General features: G+C 42.0%; 1 protein-coding gene across 1 annotated transcript in view; it reads right to left on the bottom strand.

The window, feature by feature from the left end:
- The window catches only part of ABCC6 (ATP binding cassette subfamily C member 6), a 52,728-nt gene extending 37,557 nt beyond the window's left edge, over positions 1-15,171 (bottom strand). The window contains exons 1-8 of the mRNA XM_060786334.2: positions 14,984-15,171; positions 12,324-12,500; positions 11,324-11,449; positions 8,083-8,220; positions 4,531-4,656; positions 4,281-4,342; positions 2,657-2,788; positions 410-613 (exon numbers count right to left, since the gene is read on the bottom strand). Coding sequence (XP_060642317.2) covers positions 410-613; positions 2,657-2,788; positions 4,281-4,342; positions 4,531-4,656; positions 8,083-8,220; positions 11,324-11,449; positions 12,324-12,500; positions 14,984-15,040 — 1,022 coding nt within the window. The 5' untranslated portion in view covers positions 15,041-15,171. The remainder of the gene's footprint in view (positions 1-409; positions 614-2,656; positions 2,789-4,280; positions 4,343-4,530; positions 4,657-8,082; positions 8,221-11,323; positions 11,450-12,323; positions 12,501-14,983) is intronic.

Here is a 15,171-nt window from a genome sequence, read left to right as displayed (position 1 = left end):
AAAAAAAAATCAGTCACCTGAACAACAACCCCAGCAATGGGCATATCTGAATATCCATAAACAGTCAGCCCTCCACGTCTATAGATTCTGTATCCACAGATTCAATAATCACAGCTTGAATTCTACTCAAGCTGTTAAACATGCAAAGTTGTCAGTGCTCAATTTCTGGTATCGTTAAATCTCATGAATGGTAACAATGGTGAAGGGCATCCTCGCGCAATCTTTCATTCCAGGAACAAGACTGATATGCATAACCTCATTGATCCCCTCTTGAACTTTTGCTTGAACGCCTGAGAATCTAGCCATCACAAGGATTGCAAAGAGCAAAGCACCACTTGAAGTCGTTCTCCAAACAAAAAGAGCTCAAATACAGATTTCCTTTGCTGTAAAATGTAAAATGCCTACATACCTTAATGTCTTTGGAATCAAAAACAAGAAGACATCACCAGCGACTAAGCAGAGAGTTCCAAGGAGAAAATAGGTCCCAAATACACTCCAGAAAGATTTCAACAGCAGTTTGCTTTTGCTATTTTCTGGCTGAAGCAGGGGAGCCGTTTCACGAGCCGTTTGACTCTTCCTTTGCTCTCTTTTACATGTCATAGATTCTAAAATTCTGGCCAATAAAAAAAACCAAAGAGATTTATTTGATTTTATTATAAGTATATTTACGATATGGTTACACAGTCATCGTTCCAGAGTTACTTCTAAAATTAAAGCAACAATTAAAAGTTAAATACAAAGAAGAGACTAAATCACAAACACAACATCAAACAGCCACATAATTAAACTTTATTACAAAAAAATGAAAAAGAGAAGAAAAAAAACCCCTGAGAAATAAGCATTTATTAATAAGGCCCCTTCTACACTGCCCTATATCCCAGGATCTGATCCCTGTTTTAATCTGGATTATATGAGACCCCATCTACACTGCCATCTAAAATCCAGATTATCTGCTTCGAACTGGATTAAATGGCAGTGTAGACTCAGATAATAATGTGGATTATCTCCTTCGATAATCTGGATTATATGGCAGTGTAGAAGGGTCATAAGTGTATTGTTGGTCTGTTTGTTTCTTATTTAGTTCTGTAGTATGTCACAGTAGGTAGTTAGATAGCTGCATAGTCCTGGCAATACATATTATTAAAAAAATCTTCTTTTTCTATTCCTCTTCTTCCTTTACTGTTTTTCTTTTCTTCTGAATTAAAAAAAAATTAAGGAAAAGACATACCATATATACTCGAGTATAAGCAGAGTTTTTCAGCCCATTTTCAGGCTGAAAAAGCCACCCTTGGCTTATACTCGAGTCAAGGTTATTTATTATTTTACACTGTTATTACTATTATTTTTATTACATTTACATAATTTACTCAATTATTATTATTATTATTATTATTATTCTATTACATTTATTATTATACTCTTTATTATTATTACATTTATTATTTTCTCTATTATTATTACATTTATTACTTTCTCTATTATTATTACATTTTGTGGAACACCCTTCCTGTGGACATCAGACTGGCACCCTCCCTTATGACATTCCGCAAGAGACTAAAGACGTGGTTGTTTGAGAAGGTGTTTGAGTAAGTGCGGCAACAATTGGCAATGACGATCGGAACGGAACATGGATAACGAGATTTGGATTGTGGTTCAACGATGAGACGTCGCGAATGACTTATTGTAATTGTATTATTGATATTGATGTTGTTTAATGTTGTTTTTGATATTGCTAGTTGATGTTGGCTTATGTTGTAAATTGCACCTGATTTTACATGTTGTACACCACCGTGAGTCGCCCCAGGGCTGAGAACGGCGGTCTATAAGCGCAGCAAATAAATAAATAAATAAATAAATTTTACTCTATTATTATTGGAAGGGTACACAACCTACTGATGTCTCAATTAATGTAATTTTACTGGTATCTATTTTTATTTTGAAATTTACCAGTAGATGCTGCATTTCCCACCCTTGGCTTATACTCAAGTCACTAAAGTTTCCCATTAGGTGTCTCAGTTTATATTCAGGATTTTTAAACGCACTTTTAAAACATGGATTTTGGCACTGTCTGGAAGCACCCTGAATCACCTTTATTATTGTTTTAGTGCAAATAGCAGCCATCTTCAGTATAAGTGCTTTCATTTCTTAGCCAATAATAGACTTGGGCACCATCTACACTGTCAGATACTGGCCGTCCCAGAGTTACAAGCATCCAAATTACAAACGACTCATAGTTAAGAACAACAGGAAGTGAGAGGAATATTCCCATCAGAAGGAAGGGAAATCAACTCCTGGAAGAGTTATTATCAGGGAGAAAGAGTGTCAGCACTGAAGGTTTACCTCCAATCCGTGTTTCCATAGCAAGCCACATTTTTAAAAATCCAATGATTAGGAACAGAAAGTGAGGTGAAATCTGAACAGACAGCAAAACAAATGTCACAAGAGTGTAAACCCTTCCCTATGTGATCCAAAGCATGTGTGTGTGTGTGTGTGTGTGTGTTGCTGGAGTTACACTTTGAAATGTCTGTGTTCTGACTTACATACAAATTCAACTTAAGAACAAACCTACAGAAGCTCTCTTGTTCATAACTTGGGGCTGCCTGCACTAGCAGCCTCACTATCTCTTAGAGTTGCTCTAATGCACAGCGGCACTTACTGTCCAGCACTTGCACAATGCTTTTCCCAGGCATCCTTAAACTTGGTAACTATCTCCTCAGAAGAGCTCTCTTTCACTAGTGACCACAGGTCTTCTGTTCGTAGTGGTTTCCAATATCCTTTCCAGATCATCCTGGGAAACCAATGGCATCAGTTGAAGGCTGCTCATGGTTAACTAGTTCTTAAAAAAAATGTCACATGTGACATAAAATCCAAGCAACATTGATTGATCTTTTGTCAAAGGCTTTCATGGCTGGAATCACTGGGTTGTTTTGAGTTTTTCGGCCTGACTGGTCAATATGTTCCAGCAGCATTCTCTCCAGACGTTTCGCCTGCATCAGTGACTAATGGCATCTTCAGAGGTTCTGTTGGAAGTGAAGTAAGTGGAGTGTATATACCTGTGGAATAATGTCCAGGGTGGGAGAAAGAACTGTTGTCTGTTTGACCCAAGTGAGGATGTTGCAACAAGCAAGCTTGATTAACTTGATTGAGTGGCCTTGAAGCTGTTAAGTCAATCTGTGAGGGCGTTTTGTTCTTTTGAAAATGAACAAAATCTGGTTACCAGTATTTTAAAAAACCCACCAGAATCAAGACAGTAAATAAAGAGCACCATTCATAGAAAGGGGAACTCCAGAAAGCAAACAACCAAGTGTCAGTTAACACCTCCCAAACAGAGGATGCCTCCAGGCAACAAAGGTCAAGCTGCATCTATGCAAATACCCTCACTAATTGACTTTGCAGCTGCAGATTACTCAATGCTAATCAAGCATTCTAATTGCAACATTCACACTTGCTTCAAACAGGCAAGTGTTCTTTCTCTCACCCTGGACATTATTCCACAGATATACGAGGGGTATTTTTTAAGTAAGGTCCATTTTGTTGTAGACACTAGTAGTTCGCGCGCGTACCGCAACGAGTGCATGCGGCGTGTACCGGCATGCCTCGGGAACAACTGTGCTCAGTTTCCACTCTGTAGCTAACCTGTACGGTTCTGTTCTGTGCTTTAAAAATGTTTAAGACTATCAACTCACCTGCCGCATGTGATACGGTTTTTGTCAGCAAGGAACCTGAGCGGTCCTCATCATGGACGTTGTCACGGCCATCTTTGAATTGTCGTACCCACTTACACACTCTGCTTTCACTCATAACAGTATCACCGTACACTTCACAAATCTGTTGATGGATTTCTGCAGCAGGCAGCTTCCTTGCTGACAAAAACCGTATCACTGAGCGAACCTCACATGCGGCGGGTGAGTTGATAGTCTTAAACATTTTTAAAGCACAGAACAGAACCGTACAGGTTAGCTACAGAGCGGAAACTAAGCACAGTTGTTCCCGAGGCATGCCGGTACACGACGCACGCGCTCATTGCGGTATGCGCGCGAACTACTAGTGTCTACAACAAAACGGACCTTACTTTAAAAATACCCCTCGTATATACACCCTACTTGCCTCACTAGCAACAGAACCTCTGAAGATGCCATTAGCCACAGGTGCACGCAAAACATCAGGAAAGAATGCTACTGGAACATGGCCAAACAGCCCGAAACCCATGGCAATCCAACATTTAATGAGTTAACCACAGTTCAGCCACTGCTTTAAAGATACATGTTGTGTTTTCTTACCCTGCAAACCACCAAAATGTGATTTTGGAAAGAAAAGACGCTCTGGATTCAGGGCACGGGTTCTGCAAAAGTTTGAAGAACAGGGAAAACTTCATATATGCAACTAATACAAGGGCATCAATCCCTCCTCAGAAAGACTGGACATTTGGTGGGGAAAAGGGGAAAAAATGGAAAGAAAAGTTGGAAGCCTGGACAAAAACATTATTGAAAGATTATCCATATAAAACAAGCAAAAAGGTCAGATTCTTACAGCGTCAGTGTCAACTTTAGAGAAGAAGGGAGGCTGATCTACGATGCAGCAGAGCCCAAGTTCCAAAGAGACCAAGGTGAAATAAATATATGAAGTAACATGATGGAAGGGAGCGCTTCTGAAACCCTGCAAAAGTAAGTAATTTGTGGTATTATTAGCATATATAGGAGACCATTGGCTTCTAATAATTTCTAAGACAAATAACTTAAACTGTGAGTTTGTATCTACTATCAAATTCAATTCACACAGGTCGGGAAAAATAGAAATGCTCCAGAAGCGCTGGCCAACTTCTGAAAGGGGAGAAAAAGAGAAACAGGAAAAAATGCCAGAAATCCAGCACTTTCCGGCTGGGAATGGCACAGAATGCTGAGTATTTTTCTGTGGACCTACGCTTGAATCCCTAGATGGGCAACACATCTATATGTTATATTTGTGTGTGTGTGTGTGTTCAAAATTTTAAATTTATTGTATACAAGTGATAAGCAAAAAAAATACATTAACTAGCAAAGCAGGTACATTGCAACATCCTAAGAAATCCTTTCCCTCCTTCCTCGTGTCCGTGAACCCACCACCCATGACTTTCATCACTACTCATTATGAATCTTCTCTTCTATCTAACTACCTAATTATTAGGTGAAAATATGTGTGTGGATGTGGCTGGGGTGTCCACTTTCACAGACAGGCTCCCACTCCCGCAAACAGCTTTAATCCACAGTGCTGAGGAGCTACCAAAAGCCTTCCCTCCAATAACATTTCAGGTTATAGCGACCCATCATAGTGAGAGTTGTAATTCATTTTGCATCTTCTGGGGAGTATACTGAGCCCCACTGATGATGCATCTAGAACAAACTTGCCCGACATAACAAACTTTAAGTACTGATGGAGTGTTTTGGGGTTAACCTAACATGATATGAGTTGTAGTTCACCCACAATCCTATGCATTTTGTAAAAAAAAAAAAAGACTTCAATGCATTCTTGAGAAGGGAAATAATGGCTTAATCTCTAGATTATACAAACATAGGAGTATTTAGGGAAAGAAAGGGGATGAAAAAAATTGTCAATATAGCTTAAATCGAAATCTTGGAAAGGTGAAAAAGAACTGTTTTAAAAAAGATTGGAGAGAAAAGTTACTAGACTATATTCAAATGGCCAAGCTATCAAATAATATACAGGGAGGAAATAATGAAGAGTTCACCAAAAAAATGAAATCTGGTATTTGAATATCTGGAAAGAAAGACAATAGCTGCAAGGGGAAATTACTAAAATAGTTATAAGGGTAGATTTTATTAGATACTAGCTTGGGGACCCGGCGCTGCCCGGGTTATTAGAGAAAGTGGGTAATGGCGGTTCTGTATGCCAAATTTGGAATTTATTGGTCATTGTTTTCAGGAAGTGAGTGAAGGAACTTGAAGTCCCATCATCCATTGTCCGTCCTCCTCCAAACAGCATCGGGATGTAGAGTGGGTCAAGGTGGCTCTGTGTGCCAAGTTTGGTCTTGATCGGACATTACTAAGGGTTGCAGCAGTCTTAGGAAGGGAGTGGAGGTACTTGAAGTCCCATCATCCATGGTCTGTCCTCCTCGAAAGTGCACCAGGATGTAGAGTGGGTCATGGGGACTCTGTGTGCCAAGTTTGGTCTTGATCAGTCATTGGCGAGGGTCTCAGTGGTCTCAGGAAGTGAGTGAAGTGACTGCAAGTCCCATCATCCATTGTCAAATTCTTCCAATCCGCACCAGGATGTAGAGTGGGTCATGTGGGCTCTCTGTGTAAATTGTGGTCCTGATCCATCATTGTTGGCAGTTGTAATGGTCTTAGGAAGGGAGTGCAGGTATTGCAAGTTCCATCGTCCATGGTGCATCCTCCTCCAAACTGCACCAGGATGTAGAGTGTGTCATGGAGACTCAGTATGCCAAGTTTGGTCTTTATCGGTAATTGGATGAGGGTTGCAGTGGTCTCAGGAATTGAGCAAAGGTACTGCAAGTCCCATAATCCATGGTCCATCCCCGGCCAAACCACACCAGACGTAAAGTGGGTCATGAGAGGTCTATGTTCCAAGTTTGGTCCTGATCAGTCATTGGATGAGGTTAACAGCGGTCTCAGAATGTGAGTGATGGTACTGCAAGTCCCATCATCCATGATTGCAGTAGGATGTCAAGTCGGTCTTGCAGGCTCTGTGTGCCAAGTGTGGTCTGTATTGGTAATTCTCTGACTCAGCCCCCTCTGGCCCTTTCCTTTCCTCTCTTTGTCATCTCGGAATCTTGGAATTGAGGCTGGCCAATCAGAGACCATATGCAAATTTCCTTCTCATGTCCCCGTTTCTGCCATGAACTCTTTTCTCCACCAGGGGCTCCTATTGAAGCTGGCCAATCAGAGACCATATGCAAATAGCACCACTGGGGCAGCCAATCAGAATGTTGGAACTTTCAGGCTGGCCAATCAAAACGCTGGCACATACTCCTCCCGTCGCACCGCCACACTTTTGTCCGCCGCATACAAACTTTCACCTTTATTATATACATAGATAGATATAGATATAGCCAATCAGAATGTTGGAACTTTCAGGCTGGCCAATCAAAACGCTGGCACATACTCCTCCCGTCGCACCGCCACACTTTTGTCCGCCGCATACAAACTTTCACCTTTATTATATACATAGATAGATATAGATATAGCCAATCAGAATGTTGGAACTTTCAGGCTGGCCAATCAAAACGCTGGCACATACTCCTCCCGTCGCACCGCCACACTTTTGTCCGCCGCATACAAACTTTCACCTTTATTATATACATAGATAGATATAGATATAGCCAATCAGAATGTTGGAACTTTCAGGCTGGCCAATCAAAACGCTGGCACATACTCCTCCCGTCGCACCGCCACACTTTTGTCCGCCGCATACAAACTTTCACCTTTATTATATACATAGATAGATATAGATATAGCCAATCAGAATGTTGGAACTTTCAGGCTGGCCAATCAAAACGCTGGCACATACTCCTCCCGTCGCACCGCCACACTTTTGTCCGCCGCATACAAACTTTCACCTTTATTATATACATAGACTAGCTTGGGTACTCGGCGTTGCCTGGGTTATGAGATTACAACACCGATTTTCTTTTGAGAACCCAACACTAAATCTTTCCTGAATCAATCATGTAGTTTATGGGCAAATTATTCAAAGAGGCATTTTTTTCTTCTTGCCTTCTTGCCCCCAGTGTCACTTTCATCTGACAGACTGACGGTATATGATTATGACCATTGTTTATTATTCTTATACTTTCCTCTATTTTTGATTCTTTTCTGTGTCACAGCAAGCTAGGTGACTTTGAGCAAGTGACACTCTCTCATCCTCAGAGGAAGGCTAAGGCAACAGATCTTGCCAAGAAACCCCCATCATAGGTTTGCCTAAGGATTGCCTGACGTCAGAAATAATTTGAAGGCATACAGCTCCAGTACAACCTATCTGCATTCAACTCATGAACAACCAAGGTTAACAACTGTAACTGAGAGATGTCATCAAAATTACGGGCCATAATTAACAACCAAAACTTACACCTTCCTGAGCATCTTGTATTTTGGAGATAAGGGAACCCATAGCAGAGAGAAAAGATAGGAACCAATACAGCAACAGGACACTGGAAGACTGGACGCCTTTCTGTCGTTCTGTCTGAGTTAGAAATAAAACCAGGATCTATCAGGAAAAGCAGGGAGGGGGGAAATAATATAAAATATGTTTAGAAAAAGGAAATCCAAGTGATAAATGCAAGCAACTATAATGGACTGCTAAAGGCTAAAACCTTTTTGTTCAGACAGGCTTTTAAAGATGAAGGTTTTTAAGATCAATTCAGGGAGTGCTGTGGTTTTTAACTTTAAATTTGTTTTAATGGTTTTAACTGGGAATTTTTAAAATACTGTTTATATTTAATCCTGTTTCAATGTTTGCATATTTGTATATTTTAAATGGTTATGCTGATGCTTTATGTTAAGTCACTTTGAGAAGCTAAAGTGGGCATAATGATCATCATCATCATCATCATCATAGGACCCCCTTGTGGCTCAGTGGGTTAAACCACTGAGCTGCTAAACTTGCTGACTGAAAGGTTGGCAGTTTTAATCTGGGGAGTGGGGTGAACTCCCGCTGCTAGCACCAGCTTCTGCCAACTTAGCAAATGTAAATAGATCAACAGGTACCTCTTCTGCAGGAAGGTAACGGCACTCCATGCAATCATGCCAGCCACATGACCTTGGAGGTGTCTACGGACAACACCACTCTTAGAAATGGAGATGAGCATCACTCCCAGAGTTGGACACGAATAGACTTAATGTCAAGGGGAAACTTTTACCTTTACTTCAATAATAATAATAACAATAACAACAATAACAACAACAACAATAACAACAACAACAGCTGCTCTGGCAGCCAAGCGGAGCTGCTGAAAACAAAGAAGAGTGGAAAACATGCTCAGAACCAGAGTTGGGGCATGCCTTGAAAACCATTGTGGCCAATGTCCTGCTTTATATGCTTGAAAACCACTAGTCAAGGAGAGTTCATCAACCCTCTACTACATTAGCACATTTGTTATTGAACTAACAAATGGAATCTACTTAATTGCAAACCGTTCGATCTGGAAAAACAGACAACAAGAGGTCCTCAGCTTTTGATCTTCTAAATCAGTGGTTACCAACCTTTTTTGATCAAGGATCACTTGACCAGGGACTACTCTCCAACATTATTACCAAAAGGGTTATGAATCAGTTTTTGGTCAACTTTAGATTCAGCTTGGTTATTTGGGGTGCTGATTGAGAAAACTGCATTGGATTGACCACATCAGCTCTAGTTTCTGATGCAGAACATATGCTATCCAGTAATTGCTATCCGCTCACCCACAGAAAACTATATTTAATAAGCCTTGACACTATAAGAAGATTTCGCATGACCAGTTGCTCTTGTTGCAATGGTGCAGTAATGGTGAGGCCGTGGACCATATTTTTGTTCTTGCGGACCACCGGTGGTCCATGGACCACATGTTGGGAACCACTGCTCTAAATAATCTTTGATAATCCTGGGAGGAACTTCTAGGAATTAGATGTCAAAATCCATGGGCCAAAGAGTGAAGACCACTGTTTTGTGTGGACGACCTCTTGGATTGGGAGCTGCCCACCACTGCTCTAACTGGGCTCCAGTCCTACCTCAACGACTGTGAAGTGTGCCTCTCCCAGTGTCACTACTGTCCTGCTCAAAAGTGACTACTGGGAAGCAGTTTTCTATCTTCTCCAGAGCAGGACCGTAATGACCTGGGGACAGTGGTTTCATTTACTGTTGGACAGAGACCATAATGTTTCCAAATAGCAGCCCTCCCAAAAGAGATGTCTATGCATGCAGTTTGCTGCACTTCGTGTTTTTCTGGGACCTTCTACACAGGCCCTAGAATGTGGAAGAAACCGGTGTAAAAAGGCTGTGTGTGACTACATGATGTTTGCCAAAAATATGTAGTGGATTGCATCAACAGCTGAAAAACACATGTTAAAAAGGTGTGTTTAAAATCCAATTTCAGCCAGAAAATGCACATATTTGCATGACTGTATATCACTGCACTCAAGAAAAAGACATGACATCATTGCTATATGCTGGTGTGGACTGCCCCAGTGCACGTGTGCATTTAAACGGCACTCCAAAGGGTCACTATTTCTGCACATTGGGGGCGGTGCAATAGTGATTAGAATGTGGAAGGCTGGGTGTGTTGTTTTGTGAAGTGTGCTGGGGAAAGCACTTAATTTCATTGTACAATGTACAATGACAATACAGTTATCTATTCTGTTCTATGAGGGCTGTAAACAGATGGAGCCACAGACAAACAGGTAGCTCGATGGACGCTGAATTGGAAACCGATTTCCATGAGAACTCTCTCCAAGCATTCCTTTGTTCTGACATTTATGAAATTAGACAGATCTTGAAATGAAAGAGTGGGCACCAGCATGGATGGCAAGTGACCCCAAAGGGAACTGGGGGTCAAGAGGGGAAAAGGCAGCAGGAGGGTGAGGAGAGAGAATGACAAGAATCTGCTTGTGTACACATTCGTATATCCACACCAGTGCTTATGAGGTCTGGCGCATCTTGGAGAGTCAGTTTAAACAATTTAAAGAAAAAAATTATGTCGGATGTCCTGTGTCCATCTTGCAGATTTCTAAAATGCATGACAATTGAACCTGTCAGGACTCATGAGGAGCATTGACCTTCTGTGCTGACTGGGTTGTGCTGTTGCTTGATGAGTGCTCTCCGGGTGAAGTGGCCTCCAGGAACAACCAGAGTCTGGACTCACTCTAAGTAGGAAGGGTCTTTCCCTTCCAGGTGAAGACTGCTCTGCACCAGAATAGGAGCTACTCCCACAACTCAACAATTTTGATGTTCCATAAGCAGAGGCGACCCTAGGTAATTTTCAACAGTAAGCAAACAGTATTTTGGCGCCCCCCCCCCCCCAACCAATCATTGATATATATTTTCTGTTCATCATGGGAGTTCTGTGTGCCATATTTGGTTCAATTCCATCATTGGTGGAGTTCAGAATGCTCTTTGATTTTAGGTGAACTGTACATCTCAGTAACTACAACTCGCATATGTCAAGGTCTATTTTCCCCCAAGAGCGCTTCAAGAGCGCCCCTGGGCAAAATCAACTATACTGCGAATGCTTACTTTGCGTAATGGGTTGAGCCGCCTCTGTCCATAAGCAAAAAGGGAAGAACAGGATGAAGATGAAATCAAAAATAACTAAACAAAAAGTAAGTGTTAACTTTACCATAGTAACCAGCTGTAACGCACAGCTGATGATGAGTCCTGGGTCTTGTTGAATCCCTTGGTTTGCTTCCCAAAGAATGTAGAATGCACTTGCAAAATACATGGCTAAAAAAACAAAGCCAAGAACCTAGGAACAACGTGAACATCTGGCTCAGAACACGACAAGATAAACATCTGGAAAAATGGACAAAGGATTGGCACAGACTTGCTACATTCCATCCCTACATACAGTAGAGTCGTGCTTACCCAACATAAATGGGCTGGCAGAATGTTGGATAAGCGTGATGTTGGATAATAAGGAGGGATTAAGGAAAATCCTATTAAATGTCAAATTACATTATGATTTTACAAATTAAGCACCAAAACATCAAGTTTTACAACAAATCGGCAGAAAAAGCAGTTCAATACATGGTAACGTTATGTAGTAATTACTGTATTTACAAATTTAGCACCAAAACATCGCAATGTATTGAAACAGCTGTGGATCCAGGTGGGAGGTAGATTGTGTTGGATAATACAAAATGTTGGCTGAGCAATGGTTGGATAAACGAGGCTCTACTGTATTCTATCCTTGTTGTTAGTCATTAAGAAAACATGCACCCGAAATCACTCCGCGCTTCCTCCAGTTCTAAGCTTTTTAAATTTCAATTCTCCCCTTTTTCTTATAAATGGAATTAAGGCAGCTTACAGAACCCTTACAATTGTAATATTACATGAAAAATTCATAACCTTTGGAACCCCAGTAAAGCCCGCATCAATGAAACATACTACCCTAGCAATCTGAACACAAATAGCTCAATTGGTTTTGGAAGCTAAGCTGTGTTGGGCCTGTTCTGGACTTGGATGGGTGGCTGCAAGGAAAGACAATGGACAGGATGATTTGTGGCTGTCACCTAACTGGCAATGCTGGAAGAGAGAGTCTGGCTGGAAGAAGGCCATATCCTATGCTCCTAAAATCCCGTAGAGCCTGCTAGAAGCCCCCTTTGCAGAAAGACACTTGCCATTTTCGCTTTAAAGGCTGCAGACATCCTGATATAGCCTCTAGCATTCTTCTGGAGATAAAGGTAATAGAAAGGAAAAGAGACCCAGAGGCAGAGGCAAGGAATCCAAATCAGTACAGTCGACTGAAAGCAGGTCGTCAGGCGCGGGGCATCGGTGTACCATGTCTGGTTCCAGTCCTGCAATGCAAAAACACAAGTGTTAAAGCTGAAGGAGAAAGGGAGCACAGAGAAAGACTTCCAGGCAGTGTTTATTATTATTATTATTATTATTATTATTAACTTTATTTGTACCCCGCTAGCATCTCCCGAAGGACTCGATGCGGCTTACACGGGCCGAAGCCACAAAACACAATACAATAGAAAACATAACACAGCAATAAACAAAGCAAATCAAACAATTAAGCAAAATAACCACAATGACAATACATCAAGACACTATTAAAACTGGTTCGGCCAGCGCAATGGGGTACAGGGTTAAAAGTGCTGAGATGGCAGGAGGAACGTAGGATTAAAAGTGCGGTGTGCAGCAGCATTAGTTGTGCTAAAGTGCATCTAGGACTTGGGATGGGGATTCCTAATCTGCGAAGGCACATCGGAACAGCCAAGTTTTTAGGTTCCTTCTGAAAACTGCCAGAGTAGGGGCCTGACGAAGCTCTTTTGGAAGGGCATTCCAAAGTCGGGGGGCCGCCACAGAGAAGGCCCTGTCCCGCGTCCCCACCAAGCGCGCTTGCGACGTAGGTGGGATAACGAGCAGGGCCTCCCCAGATGACCGGAGCGAGCGTGTGGGTTCGTAGATGGAAATGCGGTCACGCAGGTAGGGTGGTCCCAAACCGTTCAGGGCTTTGTAGGTGAGCACCTGCACCTTGAATTGGGCTCGGAAAATAAATGGCAGCCAGTGGAGCTCCTTGAACAAGAGGGTTGACCTCTCTTGATAATGAGCTCCAGTTTAGGTTCATCCATCCTCATATTGCTTAGTCCAGATGCTTCGATCCTCCAAATGTTTAGGACGTCATCTCCCAGAATTCCTGACTGTTGGCCAAGGTGGTTAAAGTTCCTGGGAGATGAAGTTCAAAACATTAAATGGGCCAAAGATTGAGGACCACTGGTCCGTTCTGGCTGGCCAGCCCTTCACATTTCTCCTATTGCCCCAAGAGCAGGGATCCCTTTAGGTCCTGCTGTTTTGCACTGCAAACCCTACAAAGTCTTTTATGCTTGCTAAGATTCTGGAGCAGATCATTAAGGAGGGAGTTTAGAACCACTTAGAAAGGAATGCTGTGATTCCTAAAAGTCAACATGGATTTCTCAAAAACAAGTCATGCCAGACTCATCTTATCTCTTTTTTCTATAGAGCTACAAGATTGGTAGATGCAGGTAATGCTGTGTATGGAGAACATCTTGATTTCAGAAAGGCCTTTGACAAAATTCCCATGACCTTCTTGCAAGCAAACTAGTCAAATGTGGGCTAAGCAAGGCTACTTTTAGGTGGATCTGCAGTTGGTTAAGGGGCCAAACCCAAAGGGTGTTTCTCCCCAAAGCTTCTTCTTCATCCTGGAAAGAAGTGACTAGTGGATGTCAGCAGGGTTCAGTCCTGGGCTCAGTTCTGTTCAACATCTTTATTAATGACTTGGATGAAGGTTTAGAGGGCAGGCTTATCAAGTTTGCAGATGACACCAAATTAGGAGAGCTAATACTCCGGAGGATAGGATCAGAATTCGAAAGGACCTTAACAGATTACAGAGCCATTTGGCCAAAACTAACAAAATGAATTTCAACAGGAACAAATGTAAGATACTCCACTTAGGCAGGAAAAATGAAATGCAAAGATATAGGATGGGTGTCACCTGGTTCCACAGCAGTCCATGTGAGAAAGATCTTGGAGTCTTCATGGACAATAAGATGAACATGATTCAAGAATGTGATGTAGCACCTAACAAATCCAATGGGATTTTGCGCTGCATCAAAAGGAGTCTATTGTCCACATTCTGGTTTGGTCAGACCTCCTTACCTGGAATACTGTGTCCGGTTCTGGGCACCACAATTCAAAAGAGATATTGACAAGCTGGAAAGTGTCCAGAGGAAGAGGGCAACTAAACTAATCAAAGGCTGGAGACTATGAATAATCTCTATAAGGAGTGTCTTAAAGAACTGTGCATGTTTAGCCTGCAGAAGAGAAGGTTGAGGGGAGACATGATCAATATGTGAAAGGGTTTCATAAGGAAGAAGGAGTAGGCTTGTTTTCTGCTGCCCTGGAAACTAGGACTTGGAGCAATGTGTTCAAATGACAGATAAAGAGATTCCACCTGAACATGAGGAAGAACTTAATGACCATAAGGAAAGCTGTTCAACAGTGGAACTCTCTGCTTCAGAGTCTGGTGGAAGTTCCTTTCTTGGAAGCTTTTAAACAAAAGCTGGGTGACCATCTATCAGGGATGCTTTGATTGTGCTTTTGCTGCATGGTAGAAGGGGGTTGAACTAGATGGCCTATGTGGTCTCTTCCAACTCTATGATTCTATGACTCTAAGTCTCTTAGGACTAAAATCCATAATATATGTACGACCAACATTTCCCTGCTCCTGTGCTTTGTGTGCTGTCACCCAAAGTGACAGCACAGAATATCTCAAAATTAAAGTGGTCAGTTGTACCAGGACTCTCTTTCTCACCCACAACTTGGCAGAGCGGTTTCCCTGAGAGCTGCACAGCCAACTTGCACCACTCATGGCTCCTTCCGATCCTCTTCCAGCTGTTCCACTTTGTCCCACTTTTCCAGCTTCCTGGCCTCGCTCTTTGCTGGCGTCAAGAGTTTGACTGCTGCCTCTTCCAACAGGCAAGACTCATAGCCCCTCCCCCT

This window comes from Anolis sagrei, chromosome X, assembly GCF_037176765.1.
Source record: "Anolis sagrei isolate rAnoSag1 chromosome X, rAnoSag1.mat, whole genome shotgun sequence".
NCBI lineage: Eukaryota > Metazoa > Chordata > Lepidosauria > Squamata > Dactyloidae > Anolis > Anolis sagrei.
Note: the sequence above shows the minus strand (reverse complement) of the source record. Positions and strands in the feature narration are given on the sequence as shown.